This window comes from Suricata suricatta, chromosome 12, assembly GCF_006229205.1.
Source record: "Suricata suricatta isolate VVHF042 chromosome 12, meerkat_22Aug2017_6uvM2_HiC, whole genome shotgun sequence".
NCBI classification, from domain to species: domain Eukaryota; kingdom Metazoa; phylum Chordata; class Mammalia; order Carnivora; family Herpestidae; genus Suricata; species Suricata suricatta.
Window position 1 is genome coordinate 37,058,786 of NC_043711.1, and position 26,485 is coordinate 37,085,270.

General features: G+C 36.3%; 1 protein-coding gene across 6 annotated transcripts in view; it reads right to left on the reverse strand.

The window, feature by feature from the left end:
• GRM7 (glutamate metabotropic receptor 7) overlaps positions 1–26,485 on the reverse strand; it is an 850,676-nt gene that overhangs the window by 389,610 nt on the left and 434,581 nt on the right. For all 6 annotated transcript variants that reach the window (XR_003901066.1, XR_003901065.1, XM_029917442.1 and 3 more), the window contains exon 4: positions 18,723–18,877. Coding sequence is in view for 4 of the 6 variants with exons in the window: in XM_029917442.1 (XP_029773302.1) it covers positions 18,723–18,877 (155 nt within the window). In the remaining 2 variants the exon portion in view is untranslated. The remainder of the gene's footprint in view (positions 1–18,722; positions 18,878–26,485) is intronic.

Below are 26,485 nucleotides of genomic sequence, written 5' to 3' on the forward strand. Positions count from 1 at the left end.
TATTTGTTCCTTAAAGATTACTTTTAACCTACCTTTGTCAGTTAATATCCTCTACCTACTGGTGTTCACACAGCCCCTGGGATTTTCATGCTCTGCCATTATGACACTCAGATATCTTTTGTCTGATTCTTCAAATACACTATGAATATATTATAGATTGGCATCATAGTTCATATCCTGAGAGCCTATCAGAATTTCTGGTCTGTACTTAACTACAGCTTGTTAAAGATATGGTTAATGAAGGGACTTCAAAGTACATCCCAGGTTGGGGTCGCCTATTTCTCTTGCCAAAACTTTCTAAACTTCAACAAGACAAAGTGTTATTTTTGTCTGAATTGTGAATTCTAAGAGAAAGAAGTCAGCAATTTTAGCAATATTAAAGAGATTTGAGCATTAGAGGTTAGGGAAGTAATTTTCCAAGCCAAATTAAAAATAGCACAGCAGACTTAGTGCTTAGGAAACTGTGCAAAACATCCCCTTTTACAACTGACTAAGGAAAAAAAAATAAGTTTCTATTTAAAGTTAGAAGAAGGTTATTTTAACTCAAAGATTCCAATTAACCTAACAGCACACACCTAATGTCATACATACTGAGCCTGAAAAACTCCTTATCTGATTTAATGGGGTCTTTTTTCTTTTCCTCCAAATGAAGAGAGATTAACAAACATCTAATTTTTGTTAAGAACATTAAAGAAGCCCCTTGAACCTCTCAATTTTTGTAAATGATTTTTCTGCCTGCCATCCATTTGGCTAACTTAATGACCCTTTAAATTCTTACTACTGCTTTTGCTTTCATAGTCAGCCCAGCATTTAATAGTTTCAAGTGCTTCTGTTCACACTCAATCCAAACTAATGGGACTTTTTAACTCCACTAGGTGCAGCTCTTCACAGCCTTTAGAGGGGTGTATAAGCTCCTGCAATGACCCATTGCTGACAAAGAAGGGAAGCAAGGCTTTCTGAGGGTCGTCATTTAACTGTCTTCTTCTAGGCAATGCACCAAGTCAATGCTCTCCTAAATGGTAAGCATACACAGACACTGTTTCCTTTGTCTTCTGTTAAGGAAATAAACAGCTATTGTACTGGAAAGAGAAGAAAAGTCAGTTTTGGACAGCTCAATTTATTTTTTTTATTTAAAAAATTTTTTTATGCCTTTTATTTATTTTTGAGAGACAGAGAGAGACAGTGTGAGCAGGGGAGGGTCAGAGAGAGAGGGAGACACAGAATCGGAAGCAGGCTCCAGGCTCTGAGCTAGCTGTCAGCACAGAGCCTGATGCGGGGCTCGAACCCACGAACCATGAAATCATGACCTGAGCTGAAGTCGAACGCTTAACCAAATAAGCCACCCAGGCGCCCCGACAGCTCAATTTAAAAGATAGAGATTTTCGAAGTGTTAGGGTATTTGTGACCCACTCCTTACACAACATATACATTTCTTTCCTTTATTCAATCTCTGATTTCAGACCTCCCTTCTCCCAGATTCCCTTTCTTGCTTGTCTTCTTCAACATCTCTTCTCATAATTTCATTGTTTTCTACCTGTCTTCTACATGAGCAGAATCAAGATGGGTACTTTCAGAAGTGTTTTTGGTCTATTTTACAATTTACAACTGTTCTAAAACTTTGCTACGCTTGATATTTTTATCTCTTTATTGTCTTCCCTGGGTGCTTCCTCACAGTAGGAGTTCTAGTTCTTTCTGTGTACATTACACACACACACACACACAAACTCACATACCTTTTTTTTTTTTTTGCAGTGGATAATCAGAGAACACTAGGGCTGTAGCAGTTCTCACTAATTATTTAACCCTATCCTTTCATTTTCTATATGAGAACATTGAAGCAGCAGAGAAAATATTTTCCCATGCCCACTCAACATCTAACCAGTTGGTGGCACAACAATGGAACTGATACTGATTAGCTCCATACTCAAATCCATTGTGTATATACTTAGCAATACAGTTGGTGGTGATTTTTACACACACACACACACACACACACACACACGCACACATGCACACGCACACACATTTTCTATATGCCAAAATGTAAGTATATGAAATAAATGCCTACAAGTAAACTCATGGTGTTATCATAGTAGATACTTGCCTTGTTTAGTTCCTCTAAGGTTTTGGCTCTATGTACATGTTATGATGTGGCCTCAGATCCAAAATTAGTTTCATATTCTGGAGTTATAATTATTACATGTTTTAACCATTTAGGTCCTTTTGCCATTTATAATGGCATATCCTTTGAAGATATTCCAAATACCTAGGTGGCCATGCTGTCCTTCCTTTAGGTCTGTGGTAATAAACTTGGGGAGAGGTTGCTGGAGATTCTATGGGATGGTATTTATTGACAATAGACACACTCCTAATATGCTGGCCTAAACCGATTTCAGCCAGGTTTTTACAAATACCACTCAAATGTGACAATTTGTCAGAAATCATCAGGGGCACCTGAGTGGCTCAGTCGGTAAAGCATCTGAGTTCAGCTCAGGTCATGAGCTCACGGTTCATGGGTTCGTGAGTTCGAGCCCTACCTCAGGCTCTGTGCTGACCGCTCAGAGCCTAGAGTCTGCTTCCGATTCTGTGTCTCCTTCTCTCTCTGCTCCTCCCCTGCTCACACTCTGTCTCTCTCAAAAATAAATAAGGTTAATAAAAATATTAAAAGAAATCATCAATAAACTCCACATTATCAAACTGAATGGTCAGGCCTATCTAAAAAGTAGTATTTTGATGAAGCTGATGATATGCCTCTACTCTGAAATATTGTCTTGATTTGAAATATTATCTTATTTCGAAAAAGCCACGCTCCTGTTATTTTTATCCAAGATCACTGGTCAATTTAGGTTCTCCTTTTCCCAGCCTCTTCACGGTAGAATATTCTAGCAATCACTATTTTTATAATCCCTTATTATTCTCTAAAATGCTTCTTTAAATACCATCTATATTTTATTTTTTATTTTTTTTAATGTTTTATTTATTTTTGATGCAGAGAGAGACAGAGCATGTGAGGGGGAGGGGCAGAGAGAGAAGGAGACACAGAACCAGAAGCAGGCTCCAGGCTCTGAGCTGTCAGCACAGAGCCTGACTTGGGGCTTGAACCCATGAACATGAGATCTGACCTAGGCCGAAGTCGGAGGCTTAACCGACTGAGCCACCCAGGCACCCCTAAATACCATTTTTATTTTAATTAGTCCAGGAAATTAAGAGACTTCCAGATGTCTCTCTTAAATTCCAAATTTCTCTAATGAATTGATCACTTTATATTTCTACTTGGATGTCTAAGTTATCTCTAATCCAGCACCTCCAAAACGGATCTTGTTGTTTGCTTCCCTAAACCCGCTCTACTGACAATTTTCCCCATCTCAGCTAATGACAATTCCATCTCTCTTGTTGTACAAGTAAAGAACTTCACAATCACTCTTAGAGACTCATATTATTTTCTGTCCAAAATCTTATTGGTTTCACTTTCAAATTATAATTTTAATTGGAACACTTATTACCTTCATTGCTACCACTCTGGTTCACCCTACCATTATCTCTCACTTAGTCTACTGTAATAGTATCATAACCAGTCATTTAGACTTTATCCTTATTTCTCTATATTCTATATTCAACCCAACAGCATTATCTTTTTTTTTAAATATTACATTTATTTATTTTTGAGAGAGAGAGAGCAGGGGAGGAGCAGAGGGAAATGGTGACACAGAATCTGAAGCAGGCTCCAGGCTCCCAGCTGTCAGCACAGAGCCTGAGGAGGGGCTTGAACCTACAAGGGTAAGATCATGACCTGAGCCGAAGTCGGATACCCAACCAACTGAGCTACCCAGGTTCCCCAGCATTACCTTTTTAATATGGAAGACATTTCATGCTATTCCTGTGCTCAAATCCTGCAAAGGTCTTCTACTTTATTCATAATAAATGCAAAATCCTTACAATGGCCTGCAAGGTCCTATATTATCTTACCATCCCATTACCTCTTGACTTCATCCCTTTTTCCCTCACTGCTCCAGCCTCATCAGATTCCCTTGTTCTGTACATACACCAGACATGCTCCTGCCTCAGGACAATTGCACTGTTTTCTATAAGTAGCTATAAACTCTTGTGCTTCCAAAGAAATACCAATAAGCACAGAAACCATCAAAACCAACTTTGTCAGAACTCTGGAAGACATTGAAAGGTTTATAACAACCAAGTGATGCTAAATTCAGAGAAAGGCAACATTAAAATGTCAGGAAACTTTGTAGCTTTTTTATTTGTTGGGTTTTTTTTTTTTTTTTTTTCCTATTCTCTCCATTTCTCAGTGGTAGTCTGGAAAACCTGAAGACCACAGGCTGCATTCCTGGAATGAGACTCTTGTACTTGGATCTTGGGAGAAAGCAGAGCAGACCTTATTAGAAAAGTATTGTATTTATTTATTCTAACCTTTCTGGGAGCTACCTGAAAGGTTAAACAACTTAATTGTCTCTGCTTTGCCTAACTCAAGAAATCATTAAGGGTGGAAATGAGGTCAACATTGTTTCTAATCAATATAAGGTGAATGAAAAGCCCACAGCCACTAGAGCTAAAGGTTATAATTGAAACGTACAATAGACAACCTAAAACCTGGGAGAAAAATCTCACAAGAGAGTTTCACTGGGAAATTAGAACATTCACAGGTGACTGCCTGCAGTGGGGAATTTAGAAAAACACACGAAAACCCAGGGAAGAATGGGTGCTCTGGAAAGACCTGAGACCTTTATTTCTCATCTTTGGCTCATCTCTAGGCTTAACACAGGCAGGAGGAAAAGGCTAAGGCACAGGCACCTGGGTGACTCAGTCAGTTGAGCACCCAACTTTGGCTCAAATCATGATCTCACCATTTGTGGGTTTGAGCCCCATGTCAGCCTTTCTGCTTATAGCTCAGAGCCTGAAGCCTAATTCAGATTCTGTGTCTCCCTCTCTCTCTGCCCCTTCCCTGCTTGTGCTCTCTTTGTCTCTCTGTTCCTCCCCTGCTTATGCTCTCTCTCAAAAAAATAAATAAATAAACATTTTAAAAAGGCTAAGGCAGGATTATACATGGCTTGATTAAGCCTTGAAGTAGTGCCTCAGAACAGAGCCAATCCACAAAACTGGGTGATATGTTTTAATTGGATCCTGTCAAAATTTATTTGTTGAGTTTGTAACTAGTACCTCAGAAATGACCTTATTTGAAAATAAGACCATTATAGATATAATTAGTTATAGATGAGGTCTTTAAGGGGAGCCATACCCAACATGACTGGTATCATTATAAAAAGGAAAATTGGGACAGCAAGAAAGACAGGGAAAACATGTGGAAAATGAAAGGATGCCTAGGAATTCCAAAGATTCTCAGCAAAGTATCAAAAATTGCACAAGAGGCATGAAACAGATTTTCTTTCATAGCTCTGAAAAGAAACAACCCCGCTGACACCTTGATGGTGGACCTTTATTTTATGCTCCAGAACTATGTGCAATAAATTGCTCTTGCAATTTATTCTTATAGAACTATCTTATAGAACTTTGCTATGAGAGCCCAAACAAACTAATTTACCATGAAAGGCATTTTTTGGTGTTTGTTTATTTATTTTTATTTCTTTTAGCCCCTGGCATCGAAGCAACTCTGTTAAAACACTAGCTGAATACAAGCTAATAGAGCAGGCACTTCAGTGACCACACATAACAAGGAATATAGTCTTCATGTTTGGAAAATTCATAAGACAAACCAACAGTTGCAGCTTTCAATAATCAAGAATATCAAACCATAGAAAAGATGTAGAGTCTGATTACCAGAGTTATCATATTGTAACATTCAAATTTTCAATTTTCAACAACAAAATTACAAAGCTACAAACAAATAGTAAACTATAGACCATTCAAAAAAAAAAGGCAGAAACTAACCCTTAGGAATCCCAGAAATTGTTGAATTTACTAGAAAAGGATTATAAGTCAACTTTCTCAAATATACTCAAAGAGCTAAAAGAAACTATGGACAAAAAGCTAAAGAAAACCATAATAATGAATGGACAAAATGAGAATATCAGTGAAGAAACAGGACTTTTATAAGTTATTACCTAATAATGTTTTTTTTATTTACTGATTTATTAAGTCTGTTAGTTATTATCTGTTTCCCTCTGTGAGTGCATCATCTCCATGAGGGCAAGGATCATTCTCTTCTGGTTACCAATACCTAATCAATACCTTGAAGAGAGTAGACCATCAATATTTGTTAACATTAACTGACAATAAATGGTCTCTTCCATATCCTACTAAAGTTATGTAATATAAAGAAACATAAGTGATGATGTGATAAAAGAGAAAGCAGTTTTGGAGTGGGTAAAGGAAAAAGAGTCATACATATATAAAGTGACAGTTCCTGTATGTGGTAACTCAGTGAGGAAAGCTGGTAGTGACATAGTTGGATGAACAGTCTGTAATCCTGAGAATGCATTACAATCAGTTATTAGTTGGGCAAAGACCACATAACAGTCATGATTTATTTAAAGAAATAATGTCCGCAGTGTAGATATGCTTTTTCAATGAAACCCCTAACTATATCATTGGTGTAATATTTCCTTAGCCAAAAAACATGTTAATTAATATGCTTTCACATTCTGCTTTTTAAATCAAAATTAAAATTAGGTTGTCAACATTTATACATTTATAATTTTGACATGGAAGTATATTTATTTGCAATTATAAATCCAACCCCGTTTTTACAATTTTTTGTTGTCTGTTAATGAACACAAGCTGTACTGATTTCACAAGTCTAAGAGCATTCCCTAATTTACATTTTTCCCTCATGGGTAATTCTTGCATGGATATTTCATATAATTTATAATTCTTATAAAAGTTCTTTGAAATGACCTCACTTAATACTATTACTTAACATAATATTACCTAGGGTGATACGTATAGGCATATACAATGAAAGTAACAAGGTTTTTGACCATCTGAACTTTTACTCTACAGTAATATGATTTACCTTACAGACTACATATTTTTTAAAGGACATTATATCTACAAAAAAAGAAAAAACCCTACAGCTAACATCATACTGAATGTTAAGAAACTCAAAGCTTCCCCACAAAGATAAGGTACAAAGCAAGGGTTGTCTCTCACACTACTCATATTTGACATAATACTAGAATTCCTTGGTAATGCAACTAGGCTAGAAAAGGAAATAAAAGTTACATAAATTGGAAAGAAAGATATAAAATTGTTTTTGTTCACAGATGACATGATCATCTGTATAGAAAACCAAAAAGAACCCACAACCACCACCATAACAAAAACCTCCTAGAACTCATATGCATTTATAAGAAGTTACAGGTTAAAAGATAAATATATAGAAAACAATTACTTCCCTATATAACAAAAAAGAAAAAGTGAAATTTGAAATTAAAAACACAATAACATTTATATTAGCACCTTAAAAATACTTAGGTATAAATCTATAGAAGAGGTATGAGATCTATATGAAGAAAACTATAGAACTCTGATAAATGAAAAAGAGAACCATAAAAATAGATAGATATTCCATGTTCATAGGTAGGAAGATTTAACTAGTCAAGATACCAGTTTTTTTCAGCCCTTTTATAAATATGCAATCCCAGTGCAATTCATTCCCAACAAAAATTCCAACAAGTTATTTTATAGATATTAATAAAGTGATTCTAAAATTGATATGGAGAGGCAAAAGACCCAGAATAGCTGGCACAATATTGAAGGACAAAGCTGGAGTGACTCTACCCAACTTCAAGACTTACTATAAAGCGACAGTAATTGAGACCATATGGTATCTGTAAAATAATAGACAAAAAGATCATGAACAGAATAGAGAGCCAGAAATAGTCCCTCATAAATATAATCAACTAATCTTTAACAAAGGAACAAAGGCAAGACAGTGGAGCAAAAATAGCCTCTTCAACAAATGGTTCAATTGTACATGTACATGCAAAAAAATCACATCTAGATACAAACTTACACCCTTCACAAAAACTAACTCAAAATGGATCATAGACCCAACTGTAAAGCAAAGAACTGTAAAACCTTTAAAAGGGACCATAGGATAAATTCTAGATGCCCTTGGGTATGGTGATGCTTTTTAAGATACAACATGAAAGTAACAAACCATGAAGGAAAAAACTGATAAATGAGACTTCATTAAAGTGAAAAACTTCTGCTCTACCAAAGAAAATATCAAGAGAATTAAAAGACAAGCCACAGACTAGAAGAAAATATCTGCAAAAGATTAATCTAATACATAGTTCTTCCCAAAAATATACAAGGAACACTTAAAATTCAACAGTAAAAAAAAAACAAAGAACCTGATTTAAAAAATGGACCAAAGACCTAAATAGTCACCTCACCAAATAAAATATGCTAAATAGGTGCAGGAAATATGGATGGTAAATAGGTGCAGGAAAAGATGCTTTGCATCATATATCATCAGGGAAATGAAAATTAAAACGAAAATGGAACAGGACTATTAGAATAGCCAAACTCTTGAACACCGACAACATCAGATTCTGGGAGGGATACAGAACAAAAGACACTCATTCATTGCTGGAGGGGATGTAAAATGGTATAGCCACTTTGGAAGACAATTCAGCAGTTTCTTAAAAAAAAAAAAACATAATATTCTTACCATACATTACAACAATGATGCTTCTTGGTATTTACTCAAAGCAGGAAACATGTCCACACAAAATCCTATATATAGATGTTTCTAGCGGCTTTATTCATAACTGCCAAACCTTAGAAACAATCAAGATGTTCTTTAGTAGTTGAATGGATACATAAACTGTGCTACATCCAGACAATGAAATATTAGTCAGCAGTAAAAAGAAATGAGCTACCAAGCCATGAAAATATATGGAGGAACCTTAAATACATATTAGTAAGTTACAGAGGCCAATCTAAAAAGTCTACTTAGTATTATGCTTCCAGTGATAAGGCATTCTAGAAAAGGAAAAACTATGGGGATAATAAAAGATCTGTGGTTGCTTGTGTGTAAGTGTGTGGAGGGGTGAGGATTAATAGATCACCGAAAGGACAGTGAAAGTGCTCTGTTTGGTCATATTAGGATGAACATATATCATTATACATTTTTCCAGACCCACAGAATATGCAGCACCAAGGGTGAAGCCTATGGTAAACAATGGACTTTGGGTGGTTATTTTGGGTCAATGTAGGTTCATCAGTGGGAAAAAATTGGTGAGTGATATTGACAATAGGGAAGGCTACACATTTGTTTGGGCAAGAGTATGTGGGAAATATCGGTACCTGCCTCTCGATTTTGCTGTAACCCTAACACTTCTCTAAAAGCATCGTTTTATAGAATCTATTCATTCAACAAATATTTATCATAGTCAATTCTTTTGCAGGCCTTTTGCTAATGCTGGGTATATAGAAGTGAATAAAACAGATGCATGATTAAGAATACTTTAGGCTGCATGTAATAAAATATCTAGCTTAACAGTGGATTGAAGATAGGAAGCAATTTTTCTCACATGAAAAGAAAGTTGTTTCAACAACTTAAGTCATTATGGACCCAGGTTTCCCATCTGTCTTCTCGGGTTTCCTCTGTTATCATTCTCTTCTCTCAGTAAGAGGACTGCCCTCATTCAAAGTATCTGACCTCACAAAGTAACATGATAAACACAAGAAGGGAAGGCAAGGGTTATTCTCCTTGGGAGAAGAATGGCCACATACTCTACTCTGCCTGGGACAATTGCACCTTATGCCCTCTTTTACTTCTAATTTGTCTTGGATTTGGATAGTAAGTAATTTAGATAGTTTCTGTAGTAACATGCATTTTTCTCAAGAGAGGAAAATATTTCTGATAGGCTCCTTCAGAAAATGTTTTCATGGGTTCAAATTGTAGGCCAAGTGCACCTGCTTATCTCTTAACTGCAGGGAGAGGTGAATAAGTGAACAGTTGGCCTTTTAAACCTTCAAAGCATGAGGAGGCTTCCACTCTTTGACCAGAATGAAAGGTGAAAAAATAACTGTTGTGTCAACAGTCAAAAGCATTGGTCATAAATTACAAATCTGCCTTCTCAGAGGTAACTGGAATTCCCTCAAGCCTCACAGACTGCAGGAATAAGTGGAGTCACATTATTGAGGCCCTCACAAGTCCTACTGACACTTTCCCATGTGGTTCATGCACAATATCTTCAAGGGTGTCACATATATTCTCATGAACAAGTCTGTCAAGTATCTTACTACTTCCTAGAAATCACTGTTTTTCTCTGGACATCTTCTGGATTCAGTGGAACTTCCAGAGCTTTGCAAAGCATCATGTTTTCCAGTGACACCAAGATCCCCTGCTTTGCACTGCTGCCACGGCAGTGCTCATGGTGTCAAAGCTATTCAGAGATCTGGGGCAAAGTAGCAGAGAATGCCATTCTCTGGTGGACTCCTGTTAGGACATTCCAAAGTATTGCTATGAATGTCCTAATAGCTAGAAAGTTTTAGTAAAAAATGGAACTTGAGACGGACAAGAATTAGTTTCAGCAATATTTGGCTTTCTTTTATTTCCATGCATTATTTCTGTGAAGAGAAAATTTGTTTTGACTTGCTTTGGCCAATGAAGTTAAGGTAGAAATAAAGTGCTTCCCTTCCAAAATAAAGCAATTAAGAATAGTTTGTGAACGTGCCACTCTTTCTTTGTGGCAAAGCTGCACAAATGCATTGATATGGATATGTCAGAAGATAGGAACGGCCTAGCAGGCTGAACAAATACATGTAGGCCATCTGTCCTGGACTGTTTCCTAGAGTCACAGCAGACTTCACATGGGCGAGCACTGCTTGTTGTTGTGTTAGTTACTGAGAGTTTGTTACCACAGTGTAGATTAGTCTATCCAACTGGGACCTATTATTTTTTGTATACTCTGTTTCCTATGGATCATTTGCGAATTCAATAGGTTCTTGCCTGGGAAGAGTAAATTTGTCTCCTTCTTTTGACGACTAAGACTTCCTTACTAGATCAGACTCATTTTGTCATTCTTCCTTTTAGAAGGGATTCTCTCTCAAAGTTCTGCTCAATCCTGAAACAATCAGATTTCTGGAAGGTGATCTGATAGTTCATCTTTATTTCTCAGGGATATCTGAAGCCATCACTTAGATTCCAGTCAGCATTCTGTGATATATAACTCAGAATAATTGATTATATGTGAAGATGCTTCATGAGCAGAATAGCCACTGCATGGCTGAGATAGTGAGGTTCGGAATAAGGCTGAGGTGACAAGAAAAACATCACAGGGTTGATGAAACTAATGGTCTCATAAGTGAAGAATGTATAGATTTCATGAGAGAGGGATAAAGAATGGGAAGATAATTAAACAGGGACATCCATATGAGGTAAATAGCACTTGTAAAGTATGTAACTCAGAGAAGCTACAAGATTTAACAAAAGGCCTGGCAGAAGGCTGTCCTAATACGCAATCATATTTGTTAAGGCGTTTGAGTTGTAAGTTACAGAAACCCATTCTGAAGAATCTCATACAAGTAATAGGAGTCTGTAGTTGATAAAGATGAGAAGTCCTGATCCAGATTTGGGGAGCCAAGGGTGCGATATGAACTCCATGCTTTATCCTGGAGTCAAGAGTTTGAATCAGTGTCATCTGAGTCACATGAGCTGACAGTAGGTAGAGTGTGGGGCTCTGCAGGTGAGAATGTGGGGGCTGTAACAAGTGGAAAGAGTGGATGCAGGGTAGGCAGAAATAATAGATAATCACTCTTACAATGATCCTCCTAGACTCTTTGGGGATGATACAGTTGACACTTTCCATCTACAGGTTAAAAACTTAAGTCTTGGAAATGGAAAGCCCAAATGTAACTATATTGGAACTTTATAATTAAATAATAGTTAAATATCATTGGGACCCAAGGTAGGTCAGTTAATAAAACACTTATATCTTGGCAATGAATCATTAAAAATACATAAATCTTTCAAAGGTTTCCACTCAAAATCCATCCATACACACATATACACACACACACACACACTCACTGGTCAATCTTCTGATGTATGATCACCATATTTTTTGTGAATATGCATCACCCATTTGGCCTCCCTGCCATAATCTTGAAAAAAAATTAACTATAATAAAATTGAGTTCTGTGGTCTTTTAAGTTAAATAAAAACTTAAAGGTAGTTGACCAGTAGTTAAATGCAGTATGTTTCTAATGTTTATGATTTCTCTCCAAAATCCCCACCAGATTTAGCCCACAACTAACAGTGAAAAAATTATCAAATCTTTCCAAGGAACTCAAATGTATCTTCTTTGAAATAGGATCTCTCTCTTTCTCTTTTACTCTCTCTGCAGTCACTTCATTGGTTTATATTATTTTCATTACATGATATAATCATGGTAATACATATTACTGCAGTAAATACATTTAGAATCAAAAATAGCTAGATTATGGTAGCTAAAAATTCAATTGGTAGGGCATACTAGTGATCCAATTATTAACGGGGAGTGTTCAGGGTAGTAGAGGCATCAGAGAGCATATCATGCAAACAGAATGGATATATTCTTGTTGGTTTACAAATTCACTGGTTAGGAAATGATTGGTGGCCAGTTAAGTATAGCCAATTAAGAAAGCATCTATCCTCTGGGGAGCCATTTAGCCCAGGACTCTTGTTTGTTGTGAGATTTTTGATTATTGATTCAATTTCTTTGATGATTATAGGTCTGTTCCAATTTTCTAGATCTTTCTGTTTCAGTTCTGGTAGTTTGTGAGTTTAAAGAAGATGTGGTGTGTGTGTGTATGACTATATATATATATATATATATATAAGTCAGCCATAAAAATAATGAAATCTTGTCATTTGCTTTGATGTGGATGGAGCTACAATGTATTATGCTAAGTAAAATAAGTCAGAGAAAGACAAATACCATATGATTTCACTCATATGTTTAATTTAAGAAACAAAACAGATGAAAATATGGGAAAGGTGAAGAGAAGAAAGGGAAACAAACAATAAGAGACTCTTAACAGGAGAAAACAAATGGAAGGTTGATGGAGGGAGTTGATTGGAGATAGGCTGAATGGGTGATGGCTATTACAAAGGGCATTGTTGTGATGAGCACTGGCTGTTGTATGTAAGTGACGAATCCCTGAATTCTCCTCCCAAAGCCAATATTGCACTGTATATTCACTGAAATTTAAATGAATAAAAGAGAAAAATCTTCCAAAGAAAGAAAAAAGAAATCAAGCAAGCAAGGAAGCATCTATCCTATGAGACAAAAAAAAAAAAGGCATGGCCCCAAAACCTGGGCTTTTATACACATAAAGTGAAGTGTTCTCAGCTCTCCTTAGTTATTTACATTTCAGATTTCTCTGTTTACATTTCTTACCACTTGCTCAAGGCCAACAATGTCTAGTTTAAACAACACAAGATGAAAAATGAGATGTTTTTCTTCACACACCTATTCTTCTCACACCTGTGATCTGCTCACTGTCTCTCTCTCTCTGTCTGTGTGGTGAGTAGAAACAGTACAGTTTGGAAAGGAAGTGCCCACCAGAGTGTCTAAGATAGAGGCAGGCTTATCTGTGCTTCCTACTTTCTGAGGAGTCAGGGGTAAGGCTTCCCTTGTGTGTTTGGAACACTCCAGCAAGTCACCTGATTAAGCCCCAGTGCCAGTGCAGCCCAGAAAATCTCTCCAAATTTGAAAAGAAAGGCAAGACATACAAAGAATGCAAGAGGTCCTCCGAAAGCAAGCAAAAGAAAAAATGTGCAAGCCCACTTTGAAATTCCTGGTGAGATCCTCAATGAGATCCTTGGAGATCCTGAAAGATCTACTAACTGTCTTAGAATAAAAAGTCAAAGACAAACCATTTTGGACAATTTTTTCCCATCCTAAAAAAACTTGACATTGACATAAATGCAGTCATTTGCATATGCATGTATTATAGATACTTTCAGATACAATAGACAAAAATACAAATTTAGCTTTTTAAAAATTCACTATGTGCTAGATCCTTAGTAAATGCAAAGGGAGTAGAAGCAAAGATAGATAATCTCCAGGAAGCCACGGGCTGTAGGCACTGCCCCTAAGGCTCAGATTCTAGTTTTAAGTGTCGCAGGCCAACATGGTGTGTTTGGTGTTTGCAGGAAATGGGGTGTGTAGCACATTCTGGACTTGGGGAGCAATGAGTTTGCTTTTTCAGGGTAGACTAATTCTGGGAAAAGCAGGCAGTCTTTTGAAAATATTAATGATTTGATCTATATTGAAGAAAAAAATTATTTTCCAGAGCAGTAAGAAATAGGAAAATGGGAAACCTTGGTGAATTTTACCCAGTGAAAGAATCTGTTATAGATATGAGCCAGGAATCTAGGGTAGGTACAGAGCTTAAGCCTCTGATGTGCACCCACAGTTTTCCAATTTTTGTTTGGACATGTATTGTGTCCTGGTCTCTCTTCTTCCTTAGTATCGCCGTAATTTACAAGCTGGTTTTTAGGGAAAAAATATAAAAATTATTCTAATATGATATTTTCTTGTTTATACTTTTTTTTTTTTAATCACCTATCACTTCTAAATTAAGTAGCCAACTAATGAGAGCAAGGGCCTGGTCTAGACTGTCACTTGCTATATCTCACTGTTTAGGTTGGTGCCTGATACTCTGCTAGAGTTTATAAATATTTGTAAAATATTCAATAAAGCAATCATTATGACACTGAACATGCAAAACTCTCACTGCTCTGTTATTAAACCAGTTATAGCTCCAAAAGGCATATGAATTGCTCAGAAATAGCACTGTGGTTTAGGGCAATGTATTCTTTCTTGTCATTTTCTTCCATTTACCTACAAAGCCTTGTGATATGTGTGGGACATTCTAGGTAATCAAGGAAGGCTAAAGTAGGACACATCTAAATTGGAGCCAGAAATATTTTAGTTCAGCTCTTCATAGCTTTGATCTCTGATTTTAAGAAAAATAAAGAATTCATTTAAGGCTTGCATTAAAAAAGCATGAAATAACCAACTTTTTATGCCAGGTCCAGAGCATTTGTTGTCTCTCTTACATGGACTGCAGATTTAATTCAGGAACCAAGCTGTTCCACAGACACATTTGAAAACCTCACCAATAGTCAGAGCCATTATAGTTAGCTTTGAAAATCCACCCTTCATTACACTAGCTCCCTAATGTTAATGATTACAGCAGAGATGAAAAGATACTGGTCCACGATCCCTGTTGACTATAATTAGAGAATGCCTTGGACAGCCTATTCTCAGAGAAGCAGAGCACTTTGTAGGGCAAAGAGTTGAAAGCAACATGGACATTTTTGCTCTGAGGCCTTGTTGGGGGCTGGAGAGGATGACAGAGAATCTTAGTTAATGGGGCAACAGAAGAGCGGAAAATGCCAGCAATCCCTTGGCTCATCAGACAATTCAGAAACACTGAAAATTACAGAAGTGTTTTGGCTTAAGAGCTGGTGGAGAGCTGCCAAGTTGTGGAGACATTCTCCAGATATCCTGTGAATGTTGGGCAGCGATCAGGGCCACAGCCGACCTTTCCCAGGCACAATTCCTATCAACATCAAATTGAATGGGGGAAGAACAACACACTTGGCTAGCAAACACAGAGACTCTTTCTTGCATAAATGGAGAATAAATACAGATAGAAGATAAAAGAAGATGAGAACTACTCTCACAGAGGCCATGTGCTTGCTAGCAATTTAGCCTAAAGCAATTTATTGTTAATTATTCATGCAGATAGAGAAAAGACCAGCCAAAAATTCAGATCGTTGCTGAACATGTTCAAAATATAAATCTAAAGAATAGAAACATGTTGATTATTGATTGCCTTTTTCCTGTTTGCATTTGTACATACAACATTATAAAACACAAAGATACAGGGATATAGGAGTATTATAAATATTTGTAGGATGTTCCACGACAGGAGAAATCAATATGGAATATTTATCAAAAAGAAAAAAAACATTAGATAGGAGAGCAAAACTTATTTGCTGATACAGAATACGTTCAATTTTGTTAGTTTCATTTGAGATATTTCATAGCTTGCTTTACAAATCTTAGTGCAAGTAAATGCATTTCTTTTTGCACTTCCTTAGGAGTGTATCACTATAAATTCACAGACCCAATCTTGATGTTTCATTTCCTAAGTGAAAAAATCTAGACTGTTCATTGTAGCAATGCACATAGACAATACGGTTAGACATAAGCCACACACACCAGCCAAAAAAAAAAAAAATCCTCATTTTTATCTGGTTAGGAATTGAGTTTTGTATAAAGAGTTGCTGCTCTATCATATTCCAATGTTAATAATCTCTCTCTCTCTCTCAAGTCATCGTTTGGAACAACCCCTCTTCAAAGAGATAAATGATAGATATAGATATGTTTCTGCAGATCTAGGATACTGTTTTGTATTAAGACCCCTCCTGCCTCCCCAAAAGACAACTTTGTGTATCCTTAAATACACAGCAGGAATTTTTTTTCAAGAATTTATAAAAACTTCAAGATACCTAGTAATTTATTTAAACATCATGATACTGGAGCTAGTAACCATGGAGTATAAGCATCCATGTCTATGCAGCATCTACAGTCAGGGAGGAAAGGACCTCACTCCTTCCTTACTTGCTATCACTCTCACCTGACTCTGACTTCTCCATAACATCACCTAAGTGAACTTTCTAATCCCCTTTGAGCACGTTCCACTTTCCAGTTGCTGCCCGAACTTTCAGAATAGAAAACACTTTCCTTAGTGTAGTTTCAAGACCCTTCATAATCCAACTCTGGACCATTTCTCTGCCATATTTTATGCCAGGAACTCGGTAGTCTGTGATTCCTCCACTCATCTCAGCATCCAAACACTTAAACATCTGTTTGAGTGTGTGCCATATGCAGGCCAAGGGTTACCGATGTTGGGGGTACAATGCAGGGTGTGCATAACAGATATGTTTCTAGACAGAGACAAGTAAAGAGGTAGGGATCATGAAGGATGCCACAGAAGCAACAGAAAGGGCCTCTAACCCAAACTTGGCTGAAGTGGAAGGGTCACATGTAGCTTCCAAGGAAAATTAATATCTAAGCAAAGTCCTAAAGGATAGAACTAGGAGTTAATCAGGCCAACAGTTCAGCAAATGGAACTCTAGGAGAGAAAAGAGTTGTCCCAATGCCGTGTAAGTGGAGATGGGTTTAAAGAACCGTAAGAATTTCAGGATGGCTGTAACACAGGGCTGTGCTGTAGAATGAATTGTTTACTGTTATCCCAGCATGGCTTGCTCCTTCAGTCTTCTGTTCCTGTCCCCTGGGTTGGGAGTGGATGGTGTTCTTCTCTTCGCCTGCCTGAGGCATTTCAAATCATCACTTTACCTCTTCTCAGGAGTATCCCCAACGTAACATCACCACTCAAGAGAAACTTACAGTCTCTCCTTTGTGCCCTGTGGTATCTATTCCATATTACACTTACAGTGTTTCTCATGTTACCTAGTCAATGGCTATTTTTGACACCTTCTCTCAGCTGTGTCTGGTTTGAAAGTAAGCATTTTGTCCTCATCTTATTTTTAATCTTTCAGAACAGAGCAAGACATACAGTGGATACTCAAAATTTTGAGTAAAAAGGAGTGGAGATAGTTAAAATGTTATCTTTTATTTTTGCAACGCATCTGCAAATGCATTGGTCTGTGTTGTAAGATAAGCAATCTTCTCAGGACTGTACTGGAGAATGAAATGAATTCAAAGCCTCCCAATGAACACGTGGGTGACTCATGGGATCTTTATCTCCCCCAGATAACATAGAAAGGCAACAGTGACTGAACCACAACCTGGCTTGTTTAAAAAGGTCTCCATAGACCACAGAGGCTTCTGCAGAGAATAATTAATTATACTGGAGTGGAAACAGAATAGAAAGAAATGCAAATATTTGATCCCTTTTTGAGTGAGAGGAGAGAGGCTTTTTTTAATGTGCAAAGCAAGCATGTTTTAGGGAATCTTTGGAGACTTGGCCCATTAGGAAAGAAACACAAAGCAGGATACTAGTGGAGGAGTTTCTTTTCTTCATAGCATCTTCTTTTCAAAATAACTTTTCGAATTAAAGGAGAACATGAATTGTAATCAGCAACTTTTGTTAGATCATAAGGATACCAACAAACACTCTCTCCTCCTTCTTCCTCTTGAAGACTCTTTGTAGTAGCAAGGAAGGCAAAGGAAAAGAAGGGGTAGTGATTTAGGAAGGCTAAAGAAAGAAAGCGAGAATAAAAGAGACCCAGGAAGTCAAGGTGATGCTGGTGTCCGAGGAGGTGGTGTGCAGTGCAATCCAGGGGGCTGGAAGATACTCCACGAGGAAATGAAGGAAAGGATCCCCAGAGTTATTCTGCTATAGAACTAATGGATAAATTGCAAAGGGAAATATTCTTTCAGAAAAATGCAGTTCACTTATGGACACTTGGATTGTATTATTATTTCACTTATTAATGGCAATGCTCTTCTCTCAGAAAACTCTGGTGCCATAAAGAAAAAAAACGTGAATTTTGATGTTATAAAAATATATGATCCTTCAAAAGAGGGCTATCAACTAAAAGGACAGACCAGATATATGGGCTAATCTGCATTTCATGGCTACGAGTTTGAAAGCACACTGCATACATTATGTAAAAACACCAAACCCTCAAAGAGACACATGATTTGGCCATCCTGCAAGGCACAAACCAGTCTATTAGCATATTTTACAATGGACAAAACCCATACCTTCCACCGTTGCTCGCTTGGGCTGAATGGTGATGGCTCCTTCTGCAATATCTTCATGCTGGTGCAGTGGGTTTATTTTGGATCCCCAGCTGTCTGATCCGACCCAAAGAAAATGGCCCACTTGGTCAGCTCTTTTGGCTGCAGCAAGGATCTGCCTGTGAAAAAGAACAGGAAAAGTCATCTTAATGTTAAGGAGCAGCTGCTGAACGTATATAAAATAGGAATGAAGCAGAAGGAAAGCAAGTTACCAGTTCTCAAAAAGGAAGTAATCAATGGCAAAAAAGAAGTATGTCAAAGGATTTATATCTTTGCATATATAAAGAGATTTTACAAAACCACTAAGAAAAATGATCATAACAGCTTGAAGAAAATAGGCAAGAAACAGTAAAAGACAAATGATCAAAGGCAAAATATAAATAACACATAAGCTGGAGATGCAATTCATATACATTAGAAAGGAGGGAAATGTAAATTAGGGGAAGATGTCACATTTGCTTCTCTTGTTGACCAAAAGATTTGTTTTGTTTTGTGAGTCTGGGCATAGGGCTGGAGTGTTTGCATTCACTGTTGGTGGTATATATTTCTGGAAAGCAACATGTCAATCTACATGAAGGGTCTTAAATTGTTCATTAAAATGAACAAGTATGTCATACTTGAAATTTTTACAGCCAAGGTTTGTAAGTAAAAATACTATATAAATGGGGCACCTGGGTGGCTCAGTCACTTAAGCATCTCAGCTTAGGTCATGATCTCGCTGTTCCTGAGTTCAAGCCCCATGTTGGGTTCTGTGCTGATAGCTCAGAGCCTGGAGCCGCTTTTGGATTCTGTATCTCCCTCTCTCTCTTTCCCCCTCCCTTGCTTGTGTTCTGTTTCTGTCTCTCTCTCAAAAATAAACACTTAAAAAATTAAAAATAGTATATATATAACAAGGGCAACAAGGCCAATAAAACAAAATGAAGACTCATCATTCATTGTACAGTTATTAAAATATATTTTTGGAAAAGAGAAGAGGTGAGTAAGGGTAACTGCATTTGTAGAACAGCAGTAGCTATAACTAAAACTCCTTTGGTGGGTCATACCCCAGGAGAAGTGATTTTTCGTTTCACAAGACTTGAAGGTACTGAGTGTTGTCTAAGTACTTGGCCAAATTTTTTTTCTTCCAGGCAAAAAATGGAATGGTAATTTCTGATTAAATCTGTAAGGAATAGGTTCTGATAGTGTAAACATCCAAATACCAGAAGGTTATAAATGAAAGGTGAATTAAACATGAGGGGAGGGGATAAGTTAAATTTATCACTAAGTTTTAGAATGGTAAGACCCTCTAGAAAACTTGGACTTCTGCTTATAGAATACTGGAGACTTAAGAGAGTGTCTCTCAGGTAGAACATAGCTTTTCTGGAAAAATCTGGACCACCCTAGAAGAATAATTCTGTCTACTGCCATAGACCATCTTATGGGATGGCAACTTCGATGTCTGACCAGTCCACTGAAAGCCCATTCAGGTGATATGCACTGTCCATATACCAAGAACTCATTGGTCTCTCTCTCAAATGGAAACTTCCCAAAAGCATCCATAATTTCAGAAAATCTCCAGTGTTAATTAGAAACCAAATAAGTTAATACAAAAAGGAAACTGATGTGTAGTGGAGCACAGAAATATATACAAAGAACAAAAACAAATATATTTAAATAAGAATTATCATATCTATCATATCTGTAATCAAGAACAAGATAACATAGAAAATACCAATCAACAATAATAGCTCTTATTTATTAAAATATAAAATATGTAAGGAGAGAAAAATAAAAGAGTGAAGAAAATTACGCAGAAAGCACAAACAGCAACAAAAAGGTAGAACATACTTCTGAAAGGGTAAGTGTCTTAAAGAATGAACCTGGGGACACCTATATTCAGCTAATAAAATTTCTAGAACAAATATACAGAGAAAACAGAGTGAGATTTTGTAACAATATATTTTTAATTAAGAAAAGTCCCAGAAATTGATAATATGAGTTTCCAAATTTAAAAGGCCCAGTCAGCAAAATAATAGGGAAAAATCAAGCATATCACATAATTTAAAATGGGGGGGGGGTGCAATGAAAATATCCTAAAAGCTTCCAAAAGAAGATTAGGACACAGGACAAAAAATAAGCAGAGTGTCACCAACCTCTTAACAGCAAAAACAATCACACAAACAGAAACAAAGAAAGATGATGGATAGTGAAGAAATGCCTTCCAAATTCTGAGGAAAAAATATTTTAAAATCTAGAATTCTGTTATTTAACATACAAAGAATCCCAGTACTAACAGAATTAGCATATAAATCCTCTAGAATTTACACTTTTCCATCCAAACTTAGAACCTCAAACTCCCTGCAAGTTACAAGTCTTACAACGCATTAGTCACCATAGCTATTAGCTGAAAATCATTTATGTGCCAGGAATCATGTAATGATAAATAAATATGAAGCAGAGCACGTGGGTGGCTCAGGCAGTTGGGATTCCAACTTTGGTTCAGATCATGATCTCGTGGTTTGTGAGTTTGAGCCCCACATCGGGCTCACTGCTGTCGGCCTGTCAGCTCTGAGCCCACTTCAGATCCTCTATCCCCCTGTCTCTGCCCTGCCTCAGCCTGCATGCTCTCGAAAATAAATAAACATTTAAATAAATAAATATGAAGTTATGCCTTACCTTCCCAACTACTAAGTAAGTATGAAGAATGAAGACATTTTTAGGCATGCAACACAAACTTTTTTTCTTTATTTAGTCTTTACTAGAAAATTATTGAAGAGCATGTTGCAATAAAATGACATAAGAAAACATAAACATAATTAAGTGACAGAAAAATTTCTTTACATGATACAGACTAGTCTAGAATAAAACAGAAGTATGGAGATTTTAGAAGGGAAGTGTCCAGGAAAAATAAGGGAACTCATGGATTATCTTTCACGGGAATATACAGGAAAAGATGTTAGACCTATGACATGAATAAGAAAAAAAATAATAAAATAAAAATTATCATATGAATGCTTTTAAAAAACTAAAAGTTTTCCCAAAAAAATCATATCAAAGAAAAAAAAATTAATGCTGTGGTACATAATGTGTATATAATGTTAATAATGCATCCACTGGTTTGTTAAATGAAAATCTGATAGAATAATGTTGAGAGAATAAGGAGGGTATAAGTGAAGCAAATTCTACCTAACATAAGAGGGATTAATAGATAATATTCAAACTTAACAATTCCAAAATCGTGGTATCAGCACATTATGTAGATATGCCTAAGACAGGGAGAAAGAGCTGGAAGAATTAAAATAACTGCTCAAAGAGACCTTAACCAGAGAGTCTGGGAAGATTTGACACTGCTGTTTGTATCAAAGTGTTTCTCTTATATTTTTAATTTTTTATATGCTTATTTCATTTTAATAAAAACAAATACAATTAACTATTTGTACTCTTGACCTAGAGACACTATTTCTACTAATCTGTGCAACTGGAATGCCAAATACGCTGTGAAAAATGTATGTTCATTACGGCAGACAACCAAAATGGAGAGCAACAGGGGACTGTCTAAACAAATCAAAGTGCATCCAGAGGATGGAGTAGAAGATAATTAAGAATATACTTAGTTAGAAAGAAAAGTAAATATACTTAGATTTCCACAAGTACTTCTTACAAAAGAAAAATCAATGAAAATAAACTGCAAAAGATGATTCAAGTCATATATGATAAAAGCTGGCTGAACTTTGCCAGTATATGTGTATATATACATAGGTAGAAGTGTAGGGTCATCGGAGAGCACAGAAAAATAAGGATATTGTGAATAACATATTGTTTACCTAACAGTTCATTGAAAAGGCTCTCCTGAGGTTGAAGAGGGTGCAAAGATGGGCAGAAGCCAAGTAAAACAAGGGAAAAGACAAAGCTACATAAATCTAAAAAGTAGATGTTCACTTTAATATAAATGTAAAATTGTGGGTTTATTAAGATAAATAAGAGTAAGTATCTAAAAATATGTATGGTATTAAAAGTGAAATGTCTGGGATGCCTGGGTGGCTGAGTTGGTTAAGCGTCCGGCTTCGGCTCAGGTCACGATCTCATGGTTTGTGGGTTCGAGCCCCGCATCGGGCTCTGTGCTGACAGCTAGCTCAGAGCCTGGAGCCTGCTTCAGATTCTGTGTCTGCCTCTCTCTCTGACCCTCCCCTGCTCACACTGTCTCTCTCTGTCTCTCAACAATAAATTAAATAAACATTAAAAAAATTAAAAAAATAATAAAATAAAAGTGAAATGTGAATTATAAACAATGGGAGATAAAAAGTGAGAGATTCTTTTGGGGAAATCCTGTTTATGTTTGGGAACAAGTGATGGTAAATATTAAACCAGAATTTTACTCAATCTCTGATTATTGGGATTGCACATTTTAGGGGAGATTATTAAACATCATTATTTGTGATTAGTATGTCTAACCTTTACCTTTTCTAGATAATCAGGGGACAAAGTAAAAAGGATTCCTTTTAATAAAGAACAACAACAAAAAGTTTTTCCATGTTTTCCAGTGGATGTACAATAGTCATGTATTACTTTTATAATCAGAAAAAAAAGTGTTTCAGAAAAAGGATGCACTCTTGTCTAAAATCTAAATTATCAGTGCCCATGACTTACTTAGCATTTGTTTTAGCTTTAAAATCTAGGTATTACTGTCTTCTCCCTGCTGTTCTCTGACAAAGTATTTGAAGTTAATGTTCTAAGAAATCTCAAAATTTCCCATTTACAATGTAAGTCTTCTAAAAAAAGAAATAACATAATATTATGAGTTAACAGTACTCTTCAGACATTAGTATATTTGAAATCATGTTTTAGAAGAAACATATATGCACTTAAGTTTTATTGCTGTGCTCAAGAACTATTTCTTTTACCACTACTATAAATCACAGTATACAATAATACTCAGCATACAAACAAACCCCAAAGCAGAAAGAATGAGCATAGTTATTGAGTGGGTTGTATGCATTTTTACATCCCAAATTAAAACTTCACATTACCTACAAGTCAAGAGTACTATAATGGATTAGTCACCCTAGCTATTTGCAGTAATTTTTACGTGACATGTATAATGTATTTAGAAAAAAACACAAAGCCATACCTTATCAATATATTACATACTTTGAAAAGGTATAATGTATGAAAAAGATTTATGAGACAATTAAGAAGATGAATAGAGATGAGAGAAATAAGCAAAAAGAAAACAAAACACATGAGTAATACTATGAAAACAAAAATCTTTTAAATAATTACCACACAAAGTGTAGAAGAAAATGGCCTAAGAGCAACACATCAGAATTTTAAGAAGAGAAGTGACATATTTAAGGTATGGCCAGAAATAGTCTCATAGAGAAAGTCATGTTTGAGACTGACTTTTAAAATTGACAATTTCAACAGGTAGAGAAGGAGAGAAATGCACACACACACACACACACACACACACACACACCATTGATAAAGGCCATGAGGAGAAGCAATTAGAACTGCTAGAGGACCAGAGCCATGCATTTTGGGTGTAGAAGTGGATGAATAGGGTTGAGGTCTAAATGTTAAATTAGGACCACATTTTAAAGCATTGTGAAATTCAGATAGAGAAACTTATCTTTAAATTAGTAAATAGTATGTGTTAGAATAGTGAGTTCACTCATTCATTTGGTACCATTTCTTGAGCATTTACTATATACCAAACACTATGATAGGGGCTGAGGGTACAAAAGGAAGTCCAATGAGGTATCACCTGTGTTACTGTGATGTTTATAGACTCGTGGAGAAGGTGGACACTAATCAAATGATTAAGTGATGCAAAATAACATTAGTGACATAAACTGAAGAATTTGCCAAAGCTGCATTGTTCAGAGACATCTTCCTCAGAAAGCCACACTAGAGATGGAAGAGGAATGAGACAGTGAGGGAAAAAAAACCATTTTAGGTGGGTAGAAGAGAACATGCCAAGACCAGGGAGTGAGGAAACACACAATGTGAAGGAGTAGGGAATGAAATGAGACTAGAAAGGTAGGATGAGGCTGGAACACCACAAAAAGAGCTTAAAAGGATTTTCATTTTATTGATGGGAGAACCAAGACTCAGAAATTGGGAAGCAAGATGGCGGCAACAGTGAGGAGAATTCCCAAGGTGACATAGTAGTCATTACAGTTGCAAAACACCTCAGGGATCTCAACTTCAGGTTTAATATGCTTTCCATTTAATAATCCTGCCACACTCGATCAGAGCTTAATACTGGGAGAGTGATGGATGGAATCAGAGGCAACATTTAGGGTGTGTGTGGAGGGGAGAGCCACAAAATTGAAAGGCTGGTAGTAATGACAGTGCAGTAACCCAAGCAGGATGCAACTGTGTCCTGTGCTCTTAAAATTCACTCTTAATAAAAGAGACCCATCCTCAAATTAAATGGTATATACTGAATTCTAAGACAAAGACTAAGTAACCGATCTTTCATATCAGTGGAGATGTACACCAGCACAACATCTTTGGAAAACAACATTCATATTGGGACACATCTTTGTTCTGGAAACTTCTTTTCTAGGGATTTATGTTAAAACCACATAAATATATAAAATAATATATTTTTATTTACATATTTGTGTTATATTAGTAGTATATATCCACATCTACCTATCATGTAATATGTATTATTAATATTATAAATTTGTATATTTATATTTGTGTGATCAGATTTGTGGAAAAGGAAGTTTATTGCAGCATTATTTATAATTGTAAAACCTATAATAAAATGTCAATCAGTAAGGGAGCATTTAGGTAAATTATAGTATGGCTATAAGATAAAATTCTGCACAGTTATTAAAAAAACTAAATAGGTACTTACATTTATAGACATCCATGATAAAATAGTAAGTAAAGGCTAGCAGGGAACAGAACAAGATGTACACACAGCGTACATTGTATAAAATTACACAGACTATCTAGAAGAGTATACAAGAAACTGGTCATTAGCCATTGCATTTGAAAAGGAGAACTTGGTAGCTCGGGGAAGGATGAATGGAACTTTTTTGTTAAGCTTAGATTTTTAAAATATTTTTAAGCAAGTGTAATTACTGTTTATCCTAAATTAAAAAAAATATTCTGGACCAAGGTGGTATTGTTCAGAGAAGAAATCAGGCAGGGCACATTTGTGTCTTAAAACATATTCTGGGCACGTTGTATTCTAGAAACAAAGGTCAGCTCTACGTAGCTTGACCAATAATACAAGGAATGAGGGAAAAAAAGGCAAGTCAAGATTCCAATCGGATTTTTTACTCCCAGGAGAATCAAGATAAGAAAAGAGGAAGAAATGGCATGGCGAGGTAGAGGGAGACAAGCCTGGTCTGGAACACATTGAGTAATAAAGCCAGAATTATAAGATATTTTCTCTTTTACATTAAGAAGAACCGTTCTTCAGATAAAAGTGTGTTACATTTGGATATATTTTTAAGAAAAGAATCTCTGAAGGGTCCAGTGATTTTCTCTTTTTACAAGTAATTGAATACATTTACTTTGCTAACAGAAGGGAAGACATGACAGGAACACACGGCTGCTTCCATGGTTCGCTACCACCTCGTGTGTAGGGGAGAAAGCGTGTACAGACTTTCCCACTACGTAACTACAGATTTGCTTCTGTGCTATCCTTTCCCTTTTCTCTGCCAGTATCCTGGTCTTTCTGTCTCCTAAAGTTGCAGCATGCATATTAATGAATTACATCAGTC